The following is an 18,738-nucleotide window of genomic DNA, read 5'->3' as shown; positions in this document are numbered from 1 at the left end:
ACGCGTGACAACGATGGGCCACGAGGCGGACCATCGTTGTCAACCTTTTTATTTTCTTTTTATTCAAATTTTTTTTTTTTTTTTTTTAATTTTTTTTTTAATTTTTTTTTTTTTTTCGTTTTTTATTTCGTTCTTATTTTTAATTTTTTTTTTTTTAATTCAAATTTTTTGTTTCATTTTTTTTCAATTATTTTCATGTTTTTCCACAACTATTTTTTTATTTTCGGTTTTTTATTTTATTTTTATTTTCAATTTTACGCGTGACAACGATGGGCCACCATAATAGTGGATCCCAAATAATTTTGAGAGTGTCTCGAAATACCAATCCATTTGATAAATAATTTTTATTCGACCACATGAACGCTGATATCCTGAAAATTAATGTTGAAAGAGAAGTACGCATTCTCAGATATCGGACATCCAGTCGCGATATTCAATCGTTCATATGCACCAATCTCACATTAATAGTAATTGCTACCCAAGTTTGTAAAGTTTAGAAACCAACAAACAGAAAATAACTTATCCTAAAACACAATTAAAATTCAGTCGGCAATAAATTCGTCGCCGAATAAAGCTGACTGCAAAACGACGTTGTTTTTTGAGCAGAATGTAAAAAAAATTATAATTAATAAACGGGAGTTACGACGCCCTTAACACATTGTGTGTATTAATCCTGTTAGAGTATTTGGACAATTTCGAATTTAAAATAAATGAAAACCCGACTTATAAGAAAGACGCAAAAGTAAAATGAACATTTATTGAAAAAGTTATTATTTAAGAAAGACAACATGATCGTACAATTCCGCCAAAACCTCGATGTTCGCAAGTGAGATGATAAACAAATACTTCCCTGTATTCGATCAATTAACTTTAGCGTATCGTTGTTCTGCCAACAAACAGCCGGGTGCAAAATATTTCCGTCCTGTGATATGCTCACAAATATTCTCGATATTAATATCATACCCTCGCGTATGTACTTTCTATTAGCTCTTTAGTGATCCCTTCCATCCTTGGCCAAGTCATGTTTCGAATATGTGAACATTTTATTCGACAATACATGGCCGGCGGGATGTTAAAATTGTAAACAAGAGAGAGGTAAAATCAATCGCGAATTTCGTTATAACGGCTCGTTTACGAATTGTTGCGCCTGTTATCGTCGAAAATGATTACATTTGTTGTATTTTGAGGCATTTAAGCAGTAATAATTATGGCATGACATCATCAAAATTGTCAAGTGAGATCTTGAAATTGCAAATTCCGTAAATAAAATTGTGAATTACTGGGTAACGAATTCAGCTTTAATGACCGTCGGGGTAATGTTTTGTTGAAAATTATTATTAATGTGAGAGCGCCAAAAACATACAGTCCATGCCGATGCGGCCGCAATTGGTGTGGCGAGTTTATTAATAGTGTAAAATAAATTAAACGAATATCAATTATAACCAAGCCTGTCAGCGTGTTTATTTTCTGTGGGCAGGAATCGTAAAATACCATCTTGAGACAAATTCACTTCTATTATAAAATCTCAATTTTCAGTTATTATCGTTATACAAATAACGTGTGGCAACTTTTTAATTTATCGTCGATCAAAAAACCGCCCCACACTCGTCCAAACGTGTGTCTAGCTTGAACGACAGGGACAGAAAATATGTATTTTATTGGGAATGCAAAATAAATGTAACAAAACGATTTTTTTTTGTGATATAACTTTGTATTTTCGGAAAGGGGTTGCCGTGAAAGGTAAAATTTGATCTAATTAATCGCAAAAATGTTTTATTTTAAATGTAACAAAACACATTTTGCGATATAACCTTGTATTTTCGAAAACGGGTGTCCTGAAAAGTAAAATATGATCTAAATTAATCGCAAAAATGTTTTATTTCAAATGTAACAAACAAAACACATTTTTCGAGATACAACTGTATTTTCGGATACCGGGTGTCATGAAGAGTAAAATATGATCTGAATTAACCGTAAATAATGTTACATTCCAAATGTAACAAAACGCATTTTTTGCGATATACCTTTGTATTTTCGATAACGGGGCGTAATGAAAATTATTAATCTAATGTGTTATCTATTGTCTAACTAACGTCTGGAACACATCATTTTTGGGGAGAACTCTAGCCCGCGAAACGTCATTTAATTTAAAAGAGAGAATGTTTCACGCATACCAAAACGGAAAATCACCAGTAAGTGGACAGGGATTCAACCCTCCGGATTCAGTATTCTATATCCCCCCGTGTCAGAACTTTCTGAAGAATGGAACAAAGAACCCGTCAAACCGCCGCGGAAGAAGGGGAGTATTTTTTGCACTAATAATTAGGGCCTGACATCAAAATCGTCAAGAAACTGGTGAATTTGAAAATTCCATAAATAAAATTGTGAATTGCTCGGTAACATTTTAACTATTATTATCGCCGGGGTATTGTTTTGTTGAAAACACGTTGAAACTTGAGGGAATTAGTTACGATTAGCGCCTGACCTCTATTAGGCACTCGAGCACTCGAAAAAAAAAGCACTTGAGCCCAATCTTTTTAGCATTTAGTCGCATACGTAAAATATCCTGTAAAAGAAGTGCTGTTCATTAACGTCATCTCGTCTTATGACCACGCAGAAATGCCTTTATTGCCGAATTATTCAATCACTATTTTAAATCAACATTCAGGATTGGCGCAATTTCAGATTTGCGAAGTTTATCACCATAGAAATACATGAGAAAGTTAATTATCGTCTTAATAAATATCTGCATCACGGTATCGACAATAATATTAAAATTGGGACGGTAAATTTACGAATTTGATAGGTAATATTAAAGCCAACGCAATTTGGGTCCTCAATGTCTTCAACAGCTGTTGCCGATGTGAACGAACGAGTAAACCCGAATTATAAAACTTCGATGTCCGCCGACCTGCAAGAATTCATATTTGTAATAAAGAGAGGGCGGGAATATAGATTATCAAAACCTGTATATCGCCGCCAAAACGATCGGTGACAAGAACAATTAGCGATTACAACGGAATTAACCAGTAAAAAGGCTTTGTTGCCGATTTTTTAATGTTTCCACCACGTTTATTCGGTACTGGTTAAAAATATTGGATTCAAAAAAATATTGAATTTTGCCCACCCGTCCTCACATATCAATGAGAAATAGTTGTGTAAATATCGCAAAATTCCGGAAAATGCCACGTGCTTTCAACATTGTGATTACAATAAAATGGAACTTAATGGTATTTTGTGAATTTGGTGATTTTGCAAATCTGTGACATGCTGCTAAAAGTTTGGTCTGATTTGAAAATCGTGCAGTTTGGTCACAATTCATCCAAAGTGACTATAACACGTTGCTAACACTTTTATAGTCATTTTGAATTCATCGATATCATTGATAGTCACATGACCACTCTCGTTCAAAGAAACGCACTGCGTAGTATTCCAACATCTGGTTTCAAAGACGCGGGAGCGTTTTTTGCGGGAGAAGCGGAATGATGTGCTTGTATAATAATCATATTATAAACAAGAATTTTGCTGTTAATGCAAAAGCTTTATCTCCTATGTCTGCATCTCATAGGTTAGAATTCCAGTAAATATGGTTATGATATGCAGAATTGAGTTACAAAAGTACTAGTATGTTACTTATTTGTCAACTTAATACTCGAAAATATTTGTTAACTTTGAATTTTTATTCCATTCAAAATCGGAAAAAAGTGCTATTTCTCTTCAAAATCGGAAAAAAGTGCTATTTCGCAGTCCCTAAAAAAAGTTGCGAAAGTGCTTCGCAATTTTCGCAAAAAAGTGCGCTAATAGTGAACACTGCTCACCAGGATTGCCTTGTCCATATAATTTAGTTTTATAAACTGCTGACTTGCAATTGGTTTTATTATTAACCTACATTATGTATTTTAAGCAATGAATAAGTATATACCAAATTTTGCAAAATAAAGACTATAAATTTTAATTGCACAAATTTTGGCAAAATCGTATTTGAAATACCATGTGAACGCAAATATTTGGAATTCCCTTATTCTGGCACACCATCAAATATGGACACCTTTAAAGCATGAATAACAACACACTTCCTGTCTTATATCAGACACATGACATATTATGCATAATGATTTCAGGGTGGTGTTCATTAAAGTGATTTATAAATACGGTTTAATAAGCAAACAAATTGTCAAAATTAATATATATTAGACTAATATTAAACACCAGCAAATTTAGATAAAAAACAAAACAAATATATTCAAAGTTTCCACAAACCGCAATATGCACTGAATAAATTCAAACTCAGAATTTTTATGAAGCAAAATAAAGATCATTTTAAACCCTGCCGTCATGATTATGATAATTTATAGATAGATGCTGCTCTATAAATGTTTCATGCTGCAATAAATGACTGTTGGCTATTATATATGTAGAGAAGGATATTTGTTTACTGATGATTATGAATGATGGTATTAAAAGGCCTTGAATTCAATTCGGTTGAATTTTGATCAATGGTTAGTTTTCTTCTATCTCATATATTATATCATTGATTTTTGAATAGAAATCGGTAGCAAGGACAGAATAATTAGTTAGGGAGGCCAGATGACTTACATCAGCAATTTTCTTTTGGATGTGAAATATGAAGTGTAGATACATAAACTGCTTGGTGAAATAAATTTTGACTAAGCATGCCATGATATACCGGTAATAAAAATTTAGCATACCATCCTTTGTTCTTCTTCCATGTAGTCATTCTCTCTTGTTATAACACCTTTAGTAGCTATCCCTGAATGGAAAAATTTCTGCTGTAAACTACCTAATCTAAAAAGTCAAATGATCAAATTTCATGGAACATAGTAATTAAAGAGCACTATATCATGATATCTGTAATTCCTTCAACCCTAATGTAAATACAAACCTTAATGTTCTAAGCATGTTCCAGTTATGAAATGTGTCTGAATTTTTTTGAATGTCATCCATCCTATTTTGTTGTTTACAGTGTTAACATCACACGATTTCACGACGCATCCTCAATCGGAGAAGCTTCCGTGATGAGTGATCCGGGACATGCTCAGGCTTCCTCAGCCAACTGTGGGTGTTATTTTATTATGCAATCAATTTCTTTGGGGAATTATCATATTTTGTTATAGAAAAAAATATAGGTTTTACTCTGAACTATACCCTGCTGTTTTTCAGTGCTGACCATGTCTGATGATAGAACATCTCCTCTGGTGAACAGAAGTATGAAAGACTATTCCACTGTAAGTAAATACCAATGATAACTGAGACTATACCCTCATTTATATTTTTATATTGATTCCAATTTGTAGCACCATGCATTTGAAACAATGCTAATCCGAAATGGTTTACCCTTTTTTTTAATAGTATTATATACAGGTTCATATCTTTTTAATCTTCAATAATATGTTATCTAGCTGATTGTCGAATGTCTGTCGACTGAAAATTTTGTACAGTCTACAACACTAGTATCTTCAGAAAATTTCAGATAGCCTATAATTTATTTCCAAAAATTATGGTGCTGATTTTAGAATCCCAATAAACTGATTTCTACTTCATTGCAAATCATAACAGAAGTTCGCAATCGCATCCAGAATAAATTTATTATCAGGCCTCTTACATTTATGATAATTTTACTATCTGTCGTGCACAGCAAATCTCAGAACTTAAGAAAGAAAACTTTGGATTGAAACTGAGAATATTTTACATGGAAGAAAGAATGCAACAGCAATTTACTGGAGATCATGAACATATTTATCAGTCGGTAAGTTGCAATAAAATGTATCAAAATATACTCAATACTTAAAACTTTTGCATTAAATTTTTAATAATACACTCCATACACTCCTAAATCTCTTCTCAAGAAGTTTATTTTAGTTCACTTAAAGTAATAATTCTCTGTATCTGAAAAAAGTACAATTTGGAATTTAATCCTTTTCGACCTTGGTAGGTCAACTATTGTTGAGTTCTAAAATTATCAATTGAATTCTTTATTAACTTATAAGTAACAATGATTGATGGACGCTTAGCAGCTTAGCTTATTGAGTTATAAATTCCATTATTAACTCATTACTGAATAGCCTCATTTTGAAATTCCGATCGTTAAGCCAACATTCAGTTGAATACCTATTCTGTATTAGCTTAAACCTATTGTCATTAGTAGACAGCTGAATAAAGGAATAAATATTTTGATAAGGCTTCCTGGGATGATAATCAAAAAGCTTATGTGTAAAAAAAGGTTGGCGATAAGTCCGATAACAATGGTATTACTAGAAATAATAATGATGTTAAGATTTATAAGCACTTTATTATCTCATCTTGTGTTATTTGAGAGTTGGGTCTTGTGCTGAGAAGATGGGCCAATTCACGTTGCTCAGTTAGTTGAAATTTTGGGTCAAATTCGAAATTTTATGGTGGATAATGGCGTTTTCTTCAAATTTGAAAATTGGGAAAATTATCCAGGTTAATAATAATAATGAGGAAATTGTGATTTTGTTCAAATTTTGTGGTTTTATGTTAGAATCGAAATGTATGAAATGTTGAAAATGAATATAAGTGATTGAGAAAACCTATATTTCCAGCATTTTGAAAGGTTAAAACTTGAAATACAAAATTGCATTCTGTTTTGTTTATCGACAAATTTAAAATATTTGTCCTATTTATATTGTAATAGAAAAACAAAGTCAGTACCATTACTAACTGCTTCCCACAAAAAAATAGTATTTTTAGAAATAAAAATATTTGTTTTTTAGAATAACTTATGATTTCATGTTTCCTTATTATTATACAGCAGTAGTGCAATATGTGTTTCAATTTTGGTTCATTTGAGTCTGACTCAATTTGTATGTAGTGTTTTAATTGGAATGTGTTTGTTATTTTGTATTATCCTCAATTTCACTTTAATATTCTTGTTTTTTAAATTCAGAACATTGAGCTGAAAGTTGAGTGCGACAGTCTGCGTAAAGAACTACAAGACAAGCATGGTCTTCTTGTCAAAGCAACGTATGTAGTTTTTTATTTTATTTAAATATAGATATTGAAGTTTAAGGGAATTGTAAGAAAACTTTTACTGACAATTATGTTGATAAAATATGCAATGATTTTTAATATTGAATATTCCAAATATCAAATTTATACAGAGGAACTGTAATTTTGATTTGAAGTATTGAAAATTTATTTCTCGTCTAGTAATATATTCAAATTTCGGTACTCCCTAATCATGCGCACCAAGATGTCGCACAACCTGAACCCTAACCTGGTACACAACCTGAGTTCAGGTTGTGCGCCATCTTGGTGCGCATACTCCAGGAGGTCCCAAATTTCTTTATTCAATCACATTTTTAGGCATACCCTGCAGCACTTTAACCAGCAATGGCCAATATAATGTTATAAAACTGATGGATCATTTTATTATCTAATGTCAAATGGTGCGAATGTCATAATTATAATGGATTAAAACAGATTTAAAATCATTTAATGGACCTAATATTAGTAGCATATTATCGGATGCTATATCTCCATTTAAGGCCTTTAACTTATCCAACCTAGTTGTTATTGAAATGTAATATGCAGTACGTCATCTTCATGTATCCCTAGAGATTGATATGGTGCAATCCCTATTGGGATTCAATGCTGGGAGTGGACAATACAGAGAGAGTTTATTATTATAAGTTTATTAATTAACCGAACCGTATCTCTGAGCTGTCACAATCTTCTGGGCATTAGTCCATTTCATGTTCAAAGTATCAACGAACGTTTTGATCTCTTGTAATGGACAAATTACATTGCTATTGTGATGTTCAATAGCAGATGTTTGTTGTGTATATTTAGGTTAATAAGGACTTTCTCATCACTTGATTTGTTTTTTTTCTTTGTTATGTGTTATATTGTGTGGTTTACCAATTATCTTACAAAGTAATAAGCTGTCAACACTTGACACAACACAATGCTTCTGAACTTGTTCAAGTTTGTGCATCCCCAAGAGGTTATGTCCGATATGATAACCTATTTGAAGGGCTGAACTGTTCACAAAGCATTTAATAATGCACTGTTCGATGCATGGTATGTACTTCACGTGTTTACAGGCTTCTGGTACCATTGATAATTGTCCGATACTGGAAAACAAAAAAAAAAACTTGTTTTGGTTATTAAAATAAATAATTTTTTTTTCTTTGAATTTGATCGTTTGAAGCGAATGAGAAAACTAGTCGACTCTATCACAATGAAATGTGTTTAATAAACTATCCTACTATCATAAAATTTCCATAACAAGGACAATTTTCCGATAATCTTCTAAACCCATCATTATGAAGCTCATGGTTGAACCCTGGTCAACTGCTTTTGTTTTGTATTCTTGTATTTACTAAGGTTGTTGTGCAACTAAAAAGATTTCAATAATATTTTCTATTTTATACAATTTAAACAATTCAAGTTTTTCAAATGTGTTATTTTGTAGGAATGCGGTTGCTTCTATGGAAGCCGGACCAGAGGAAATTCGAAGAGCTCAGGAAACAGCGCAAAAAGAATTACAACAAGTTAAAGATGCTATGCATGAAAGAGTCCAAGAAGCAGACAGAGTAAGATATTTGATCAAAAATTGTTCCCCATTAAGCATAGGTTAGGTATCAGTCCTATTTATAATACCATGTCCATGTGTTGTTGATATTTGTCTGATAGCTTTTATTAAAGTTTATTTTGATATTTTCATAGGAACTCAGAGAAGTGAGAGCTGAAGCTGATAGTCTTTCTGAGAATGTACGGAAATTACAGGTAAATTTATGGATTTTTTCTGGAAAATTTTACCTGTAACTAGTTGTTTAAAACTTTTTTTCGATGTTTAATTCAATCTGTCTACTTGAATGTGGGTAGTTTCGTTCCCTTCTTTAGTATGGCGTTGACCAACTCATAAATGTGACTTGAGAACTTTCGATACATTTCTGCAGCTCTCCATGTCAGTGGCCTTTTTTGGACTTTGCTCTTAATAAGGGATTTGAGTAGATCTCTATGACATAAGAAGACATTTATAAAAAAGGAAATTTATAAAATGCATTCAAGACCAATATTGTATGCAAGTTCTTCATACTATTGATAAATTGAATTAGAATTAAACCTCTGGTACAGTAACAGCGGTTTCCAAACTTCTGTTAGTGCAGTACCAAATTATTGGAGAAAAAATTCACAGCGCACTTATTCACCAAAAAACGCTGCCTTTAACTAAAACTCAATTTAATCAATCAGTTAAACTGAATTCATTGATTCATTCATACAATACTAAAATGAGATACAATAAACCTTCATAATAAATGCAATATGTAAAATATTCAATCATATATTAGTTATGTATAGCACAATTCTGTTAATTTTACTTTGCACTTAGCGAAGTGCCCTCTTAGCTGCCCTTTTGTGAATCACTGATCTAGTAAATGGGTAGTAGATAAATAAATAAAAACATAGAATTTTTTCAGGATTATGCCCACAAATTGGAGAAAGATAATGATAAATTGAAACAAGATCTTGATCATGCTAACATTGAACTTGAGCGTGTCAAAGAATCCTTACCGTATGAAGAAGACAACGAACAAAATTCATTATCAACTCCTGGTCCAGCGGAATTGAATTTGCTCCAAGAAGATTTACAGAACAAAGAAAAGTGAGAGCATAATTTTTACATAATATTTGCTGTGTATTTTACTATTTATTTTCAAATTTTATATCTATGATTTAGTTTGATGCCAAATTTAATATTTTAAATTTTTTGGTTCTAAATGTTTTTTAATGATATATCTTTCTTACAGTGGAATAATAAAATATGATGAATATGACATATGATATGCTCAATTTTTATTTTAGGAGCCCAAAACATTAGAAATTTCAAACAGCATTTATTGCAAGTTTTGTTGTAACAAAATTGTTTATGTATTCATATATCCGTTAATTACTTGTACCTGCTATTCATCCCACAATTCGAAATATACGATATTCGAGAAAAAAACATTGGTATTTTATTAAAAAATTTCAGATTAATTGATCAACTTCGACAGACATTGGAAGTGAAACAAACCATGTTAGAAGCGTTGAACGATGAAAAACAAAGTGAAGAAAATAACTTACAAGAATGCAATGATGCAATTAATGATTTAGAAAATAAAAACAAGGTATTTGAAGTTATCTTCTTTTATTCTACAATGCAAATCAATATACAACTACCTATTAGGAGTTTTATATTTGAATTCAGCCTAATGCATTTTTTATTTCATTAGTGTGAATGTTATTGATCGGGTAAGCCATGCCAAACTAGAAAAAATGCTGTTCTTCGAAAAATAAAGTAGCTCTCTGCTTGTTAGTGACAGCTTATACTGGGCCTTGTTTGGAGTGAAGAAGAAAAAGTTTAGAAAAATTATGTGACAATTGTACTCCAATTTTAAATTTTGTTTGTTTAGCAGGAAAGTCAAGATTTTGTGACAATAATCATATAAATTTTTACAAAAAAACCTAATAATAATTTTGTTTATTCTCATAATGATAAGGTTTTCAATATCTTAAGTATTTCAATATATGTTTAGTGTCCTATTAATTTTAAATTCTCTTGTAATTTCAGGAACTTGAAAATGAAGTCTTCAAAACTAAACAGCAAGATGAAAGATTACGTTCTGAATATATGGTAAGAATTAAATTTAAAGTGTCAGATGGTGCAGATATAGATTTTTATAGTTGAAATGACTAAATCCACTGAATCTTGGATACAGTAAATATTATAGAGCTATAAGTAGGTTTTACTGTAGATATATCTTGATAACCTTACAGCAAATGTTCATGGCAAAGAAATTTTTTTTTTTTGATGATATTTGTCTACTAACAATTAATACCATCTCTTCAAATCAAGCATTAGCGAACATTCCATTCTACATGAAAACATGATTGTTCATGTAATTTATATAACTTTTCTCATACTTAGACTTATATTGAATTGCAACATGAATATCAGGTAATAGCATGATGATAATGGAATGGAATGATGCATATCGTTAATACCTAACTGTCTAATATATTTAAATTTTAACGGTCATTAGGGATGTCCCAAGATTTTGACGTTGAAGTTGTTTTTGAAAATGTTTTTTTTCCTAAAAATTCGAGCAAGCAGTCAAAAAAATTTGTTAACGTAAATGCCAAATTAACAGCATTTCAAATATTTGGGATTGGATATAATTGTTCACAAAATAATATTATCTTAACAAATGGGCATCCTTGATGGCTGAGTACAACTGGTGTATAGCTTTGGTGTTCATTTTTTTGTTTGATATTCCATACTCTTTATTTTGCTCATACTTTTATCTTGTGTTCATATTATTTGAGTCTAGTAGATGAAGAAATAGTATGTTATGTTATCTTATTCGGAACTCAAGTCATCTTTTAAAATCGTTTTATTTGCAATATTGCTTGTAGAATAGGCAAACCTGTTACCACATCTCAGCTTGCTTTTTCAGTTCATTAAGCATTTTTGTTTGCCTCATCCATTGACATAAATTGCATTTTTAAGTTTTCCTACAAGTGACCTTCAAGAAATTTCTACAAGGCAGCATGCATTATCTTTGCTTTAAATGGTGATTTTCACAGTTCTGTGTGAAAAAAGCTTGTTTCATATAGCAAGTTGCTGCAGTTTTATGCCCTGAATGCTCTTTTCTAACTTTTTGTTGCAACAGATGGTGAATTTGTTTCTTAATAAATGAATATTCGTTTACTAAAAGGATAACCAGAAAGCAATTTCATGTCTTTTCAGTCATAATTACTGTTAAATATGCCCCAAATAAAATGTAAATGGTGATTTTCAAATTCTAAAGTCGAACAAAATTTAAGATTTTATTTAAAAATTCAAAATCCACCTGTTTGAGGGTTTTAATATTTTAAGTTACCTTTTTATAATGAAAAATTCTGTATAATCCAATTTTCATTGCGAAACAAGCCATTTTTCAAATTGATCATTATTTCAAAGCAAAATTCTAATTTAACTAATCTACTCAGTTAATATCTCAGATACAGGCAACTTTTCAAATGTACTTACATTGCGATAATCATCAACAACAAATTTTTCAGCAACACATCTCTGAACAACAGCAAAGATTAGATGAATTTGAGCTTGCAGCTCGACAGATGAGTGAAGAACTTGAGAAGAGAGAGGAGGAGGTTCAAGTGAGTAGTAACTCAGATCAAATTGAATGTCAAATTCAGTCTATTACTCATAATTACCGATATCTAATTTTCTTTAGGATCTGACTGCTGCTCTCAAGGATGCAGAAGAAACAGGACGTGAACTTGCTGATAGTTATGACCAATTAAAGAGCGAAAAAGATTCTCAAAAGACCAAAGAACTTTTAATGCGAGATAAAGCTATTTCTGTGAGTTGTCAATCATTCTGTAATAATCTGTTTTTCCATGTTTTCAAGTTATGATGATATTTTCGGTTTTGGTCTTTTTAATCACTATTTAAAATTTGTTGAAATGCTAGTGTGATATTATGAACAGTAGTCTAATGTTCTACAACTTTGTCTCAAAAGCACTTATCTGAAATAACCGTATAAATTAGTTGATACTTTGAAGCTATTTTTAATTCCTAAAATTTAGTGTTGCTCCAGTCAATATACCTTACTCGTCGTGTATTAAAATAAAATTGGATGTTTTCAAAGTTTGTTGCTGTGTTGTTGAGTCTCTCAAGGGCCCGGTATTTCACCTCTAAGTTTTCTGTTTTTTTTTTTTAAATTCACTGATGCACCTTCATACAACTTCAAAAATAATTATTTTAGCATTCCAATGAATCTTGCTGGCATTGAAGAGGTCATATTATTCATTTGTTCTTTCTGTACATGTAATTGAACATTACCCTTTTTTATTATAATGAATGTCCTTCAATATTTACACCAGGGTTTAACGGAAGTAATTCGAAAGAAAGACGATGAAATAACGAACCTAAAATCCGATATTTCTCGTCGAGAGTCTCGTCTGGAGGAGCTGACCAGTACAATAAGTACACTCAATGCGCAAGAGGTTTGTATTGTTACTTTACACTTAGACAAGCATGGCAATTGTTAAATCGAGCTTTTAAAGCTCGATTTAACAATTGACCATGCTTGTCTGAGAATAAATTTATTATTCACCTTAAATTGATTCTGGGAGTAAGTACATGATTGTACTGACCGATAATTCTTGTTAACTTGCCAATTGCCACTTCTTCGTACTTCTTAGGAACTCGTAGTAAACTTTTTGTTTCAACTTATAAATAAAGATTAAAACATCACTTTTTATTTGCAGGACTCTGTTGATGATAGATTGAAAAGATTACGAGAACTTGAAAGAGAATTACAAGAATTAAAAAATCGAAATATGGATTTGGACATACAAAATCAAAAATTAAATTCTCAAGTGAGTCAAAAGTATTTTGTTGCTGCTAATACTTTGTTAACACAAGATCACGAGCATGACTCTGGACTCAAGAAAACCTATACTCAACTCCAGGTTGAGAGAAGTTTTGACTCACTCCAGCTCTGAGAAAATAAAATTTTGATAACAAAAAATTGGGCGTATGCACAAACTTTTGTTTTGAAATTTTGTTTTGAAATATTTCATCAACTTAATGCTTTTTGAGCTTCTGTCAGAAATTTTTGTTCATGATTATCACTTTGAGAGTCTTAAACACCATATTCTGGATAATTTCGGTTCTGATAGTTACTTTGAACGTCTTTACTTTTTGTTGGAAATAGTCTTATGCTCAAGAGTTGAGTGAGTTTAAGATGTCTTTTCATATTTCAGTTGGAAAGTAATGAAGAATTGGTGAGAACACTTGATGAAAATTTGAAAGAAAAAGATAAAAATATGCAGGAGCTTGTCAACAAATATAAAGAATTGCTCAAAAAACAACAGGTATGGAATTTATATTATTATTATAAGTGCCAGGTAGCAAGATGTGTGTGAGGCTGTTTGTTATTTTGTGTGTTTCTGGAACAATAGTTTAGGCTGTTAGGTAAGGATTCAACATGCCTAATGAGCAATATTATCATCTTCATGGCGACTCCGGGTCAAGCGCGCCACATTTCCAGATTCAATTTTCTTTTAAATTTTTTTGAAGAAATTTTTTTTATCAGCTGACTAAAGCGAAAATTGTAAATATCTGCCACATACATAATTGGTCTTGGTTTGCTTTTATTTTGAATTTTGATATTATTTCATAGTGGGTAGGAATTTGCTATTCTATGAAGTGATTTTGAAAATTCCATAGACATTAGCGATCTATGGATCAGGTATGATAGGAATCAAATTCTGTCTGGACATGACCTTTTATTGCAATCCAATTCTCAATCAGAGACGTTATCGATAAATGTATTGCAACAAATTAGTCATGAAATATTACATCATAATCATGTCGTGGCGTTGGCAACGTGGCATAAATTTGCTGTTATAGATTATGTCATAGGTTTTTAGGAACTTTCAATAAAATCTATGGATTTATTTTAAAAAAATAAGATCAATTTATTAGGATTTTATAGTCATATTTAGAATGTCTCTTTCGGGAGGTATGTCAGTACTTTGACACAATAGGAGAAATATTAAAGATTCGAATTAAAAACGTGAAATTCATTTTATTTTTAAGTATTCAAGATTGCGTAATTTGGTAACGATAGTTTTCAATAAATTTGGGATGTAATCAAAAACAAGTAACAGAATAAAGTCTTGGATTGAAATATACAACTTTACCAAAGTATTTGATTTTTTCATCCTATTCGTTATAACGTTCCAACTGTCATCCGAGTTAAATCAGAGTATTTTTAAATTCAGTTTTATTTTCATTCGATTGCAGTTTATTTTTGATTTTTTTTCACATAAATAAATTTTTGCACTGATTTGAATTTTAGGATGATGAACAAACGAAAGACAAAATATTCAAGGAACAAGAGGAAATGATGAAAACGTTTGAAAAAGAAAAAAAAGAATTTGCTGAAATGATGAATAACACCAAACGACAGTTAGAAGAATGTGCGCAAGATGCAGAAGACATTAATAAGTCTCAAGAAATTTCGAGATTACAAGAAAAAATAGATAATCTTGAAAGTCATCTGAGATCTAAGCATCTTCAATTAGAGGTAGGCGGATGATTGAATTAATTTATTAAATATTAGCTATTCTTAATTCGCTGTACTGTACTGTTTACACGTCAATGTTCTTCAAACTTTTTTCATTACGACCCACTTGACACGGCCACATTTTTTTGCAACCCTCTGAAACTAAAATAAAAATGAAGTAGAATTTATTAATACAGAAAATATTTTTAAAAACATAATAAAAATTTGCTTTAAATTAATATGGAAGCCTTTTAAATATTGAAATTAAATCATAAAACAGCATTGTAAAAGTATTAAAGTATTCGAGTAGCCTTCGGCCAGGCATATCTAGGAATCAGTGGAAATAAACAAGATCAAAATAAGTCACAAATGTATATTTCTGACTCTTGTATGATACAAAATTGATTTTTTTCATATCAGGACGCAACAAATTTATTCAAAAAAGCTGAAAATGAGAGAAAAACTACTCTTAATGAACTGGAAGAAGCAATGAAGCGTAGAGACGCTGAACAAAAAAGAGAAATGGAGTCAAGAAATCGAATTAATGCTGCTAAAACTGCTGAAATCGAAAGATTGAGGGAAGAAATTAGAGTGAAAGAAGATCGACTACAGGTATTGAAATGTAACGTAAATAAGAGCAAACTAGGCTTACTTTTTTATCCCGGAGAAAATTAGCAAGAATATTTCCATAATGATAATTGATGCATGAATGTAAGGGAATGTTAAATGATTATTAATAATATAATATATTGATGATAATAATAATGATACAGTGTCGGTAAAAATCCAGACCAATGTTAGAATAACTGTGTCATATTATTCTTCCCCAGAGAATTATTATACCAGCAAAATTTGAGTGAAATATCAGACCCCAAAAAAACTTGAAATTATTACATATCTTTGTCTAAATTAGGCTCTGGAAGAGAAGCCACAGCTGTAAACGAAACAACTTTCAACGCTTTTACAATTTTACTTCGTTTGTACGATATTTTTAGTGTAACTCTACATTTAATTTTTTTTATGTTTCAGAACCTCGAGGACGATTTGTTACAACTGGATAGAACTGCTCACGAGGCTCGTGATAAAGCAGTTCTGAGTGGAAGAGAAGCCGCCAGATGGAAAGAAGATAGCGCTCGGAAAGATGTTGTTATTGCAGAACTCACAGAAAGCTTAGAAGCTCTTGGAAATAGTGCAACAAATACAAACCAAAAGCAGATTATTAAACTTACTAGGTAAAATTTTTGCTGGTAATTTTACGTTTTGCTGAAGAGCAAAGTGCCAAGCATGTTCAAGTGCGATGTTTGTAGGAATTGAGAATTGCACACAATTATTCAACTCTATTTTCAGAATTTGGCATAAATCATTCAAAGATTTTTTGTTTTAAAAAGAACAGTGTTTATGTTATCTGTACTTTAGACAATAATTCTTCATGCCATAATTAAAATTCTTTATCATAAATTGAATATGCCATAATAATAGGGATTACCTGGAGGAATGATATCTCATAGATTTTGACTTGTTATTTATGGGTCGCTATTTTTAGTACATTTGGATTAAAATGGCAATATTTACATTTTTGTGTTTATTATAGTAATGATGTCTTGTCAATATTTTATTTTTAGGGAAAACGCTGAATTGAAGCAATTATTGAAAGCGAGAGAAGCTGAATTATCTTTCTTGCAAAACGAACAAAATGCTGATGATCCTTATATTGATTCATTGAAGAGAGAAATCGCTAGAAAAGATAAGATTATAGCAGATGAGAGGTAATTTATAATAAATTTCTCGTATGCTTTGGGAAAACTGCCCTAGATTTTGAAGAAATTAGAAAAAAGTTCCCTTGCTTACACTGGGTGTCATAAAGTATCTTTACAGTAAATAAATTAAAGGTGTAATCATAAAATATATTGGTTTTACTTCAGTTCAAAATTCATTTGTCTGATACTACCTACCTACCATGCAAAAGGTGTTATTTAACTGAAAAACTGGTTTATTCTACTTTTTCGGTTGAAGATCTTCTGTTTATTGAATTCTGTTTTGTTTTTTTCTTGTTTTCTTCAATACCTTCTCTTTCTTATTCTTTTCATCTTCTTTTCTTTTTTCAACTTTTTTCAAGACAACTTCAAGATTCACTTCATAATGCTTTTGTTACATGGTGAGTATCTGTTCTAAACTCTTCTTGTATCTTTATGTTTCTGTGGGAGTGTTCCAGACCATTTTTCATGCTTTGAAATCTTATGACAGTTTTCTTCTTCTTTTACCCTAGGTTTAGAGTTATGGGCTATTACAATTAACCTTAATAAATTTTGCAGTTCGGCAGTCAAAACTGTTTATCATTTTGTATTTGTTTTAAATTTCCAATAGGCCTAGTCTTTCTGTTTGTCAATTTATTCAGCGATAGATATTGGATAAAACTTTTAACTATTCTTGTGATTTATCGTTATTTAATGAGTCGTAAACTTCTTAGGTCAAAAATAAGTGAAGACACATCAAGTATGAATGCTGTATTGGATTCTTTGAGAATTGATCTTGAAAATCACAAGAAAGAATTGAACAATGCTAAGAACATGATCAATACTTTGACGTCAGAACTTGAAAACAGCCATCAACAAATACTAGCGTTACACAAAGCTTGTGATGCCAAAGATCGTGTTATTCAGGTTCGTAGGATAGGATTTTCATATTTATGCCAGAGGATAGGGAAGGTGATAGACATCTTGATCATATTGACCAATCGTAGCCTCTCATTCAAACCCCAGTTCATGACGTCTGGTATTGGAATAGTAAAATATTTATGTCTTTCGGATCCATGGACTTGATAGTGGTGGAAGACGTAACTGGCCAGCAGTCATCTCGCACGTAATTATCTCCATACAAGATTCAAACCTGCGTTTAGAGAGCGCAGGGTATATTGGGCTATGTAAGTCCAATTCGTGTTTGTACAAAGACTGTATATTTATGTTCCCTGCTTAGCATTATTTGCTTCCTAAAACTGCATAACATTTAATCATATATGACAATATCTGATATGAATTTGTGACTGGCTGTTGTTTATTATATGATCCCCAGCCTTACTAGCTGTCCACTCTCTAAGATAAAGGAGAATTGTGTTTTGTCATAGTAATTCAATTTCATTGAATTCATTTTATAGAATATTTAGATCGAACCTTACCTTGTGTTTTTTAAAGTAAGGCCCTATTTCATAATCTTATTATTTATGAATACTAATTTTTTTTACAGGATCTCAAAGCTTCTCGTCGATTCCCGACTGTTGAATCGGAAGAAGGTTCCAGTACCACAACTGAAAACATGGGTCGCAGCAAAGATTCACCACATCGTCAACAGCGATTTACAAAACGAAAATCAAAACATCATAAAAGGGGAGACAATTTCTCAATTCATTCCTCGTCAACCAACACTGGATTAAAATTTACAGATGACGATGAACTTGATTTCTTGTCATCAGAAAACGGTGTTGCTAACGATCACCATGGTCTAAGAATTAAAGAAGAATTGAAAAATGAAATTCAACAGTTGCATTTAGAAATTGAAGCATTGAAGGGTAACACATTTTTAAAGTAGATTGGTATTTAATAACAGGATTAGTCAATTTGAATTGAAGTTGTGC

General features: G+C 31.4%; 1 protein-coding gene across 7 annotated transcripts in view; it reads left to right on the top strand.

Moving 5' to 3' along the window:
• The window catches only part of LOC120343806 (uncharacterized), a 49,609-nt gene that overhangs the window by 11,024 nt on the left and 19,847 nt on the right, over window positions 1–18,738 (top strand). For 4 of the 7 annotated variants that reach the window (XM_078112409.1, XM_039412818.2, XM_078112413.1 and 1 more), the window contains exons 2-23: window positions 4,985–5,076; window positions 5,182–5,246; window positions 5,657–5,767; window positions 6,929–7,005; window positions 8,459–8,579; window positions 8,713–8,772; window positions 9,468–9,652; window positions 10,022–10,157; window positions 10,601–10,663; window positions 10,958–10,987; window positions 12,094–12,189; window positions 12,267–12,395; window positions 12,919–13,041; window positions 13,306–13,416; window positions 13,804–13,914; window positions 14,904–15,131; window positions 15,531–15,722; window positions 16,140–16,342; window positions 16,733–16,876; window positions 17,227–17,265; window positions 17,578–17,770; window positions 18,351–18,672. In XM_078112409.1, the coding sequence (XP_077968535.1) occupies window positions 4,985–5,076; window positions 5,182–5,246; window positions 5,657–5,767; window positions 6,929–7,005; window positions 8,459–8,579; window positions 8,713–8,772; window positions 9,468–9,652; window positions 10,022–10,157; window positions 10,601–10,663; window positions 10,958–10,987; window positions 12,094–12,189; window positions 12,267–12,395; window positions 12,919–13,041; window positions 13,306–13,416; window positions 13,804–13,914; window positions 14,904–15,131; window positions 15,531–15,722; window positions 16,140–16,342; window positions 16,733–16,876; window positions 17,227–17,265; window positions 17,578–17,770; window positions 18,351–18,672 (2,831 nt within the window). Of the gene's footprint in view, window positions 1–4,663; window positions 4,690–4,984; window positions 5,077–5,181; window positions 5,247–5,656; window positions 5,768–6,928; window positions 7,006–8,458; window positions 8,580–8,712; window positions 8,773–9,467; window positions 9,653–10,021; window positions 10,158–10,600; window positions 10,664–10,957; window positions 10,988–12,093; window positions 12,190–12,266; window positions 12,396–12,918; window positions 13,042–13,305; window positions 13,417–13,803; window positions 13,915–14,903; window positions 15,132–15,530; window positions 15,723–16,139; window positions 16,343–16,732; window positions 16,877–17,226; window positions 17,266–17,577; window positions 17,771–18,350; window positions 18,673–18,738 lie in introns of those variants that run through there. The other 3 variants (XM_078112412.1, XM_078112410.1, XM_078112411.1) reach the window with 3 other exon arrangements.

The sequence above is a fragment of the Styela clava genome, chromosome 5, assembly GCF_964204865.1.
Source record: "Styela clava chromosome 5, kaStyClav1.hap1.2, whole genome shotgun sequence".
In the NCBI taxonomy this organism is placed as follows: domain Eukaryota; kingdom Metazoa; phylum Chordata; class Ascidiacea; order Stolidobranchia; family Styelidae; genus Styela; species Styela clava.
This window is presented reverse-complemented; position numbering and strand designations above follow the sequence as displayed.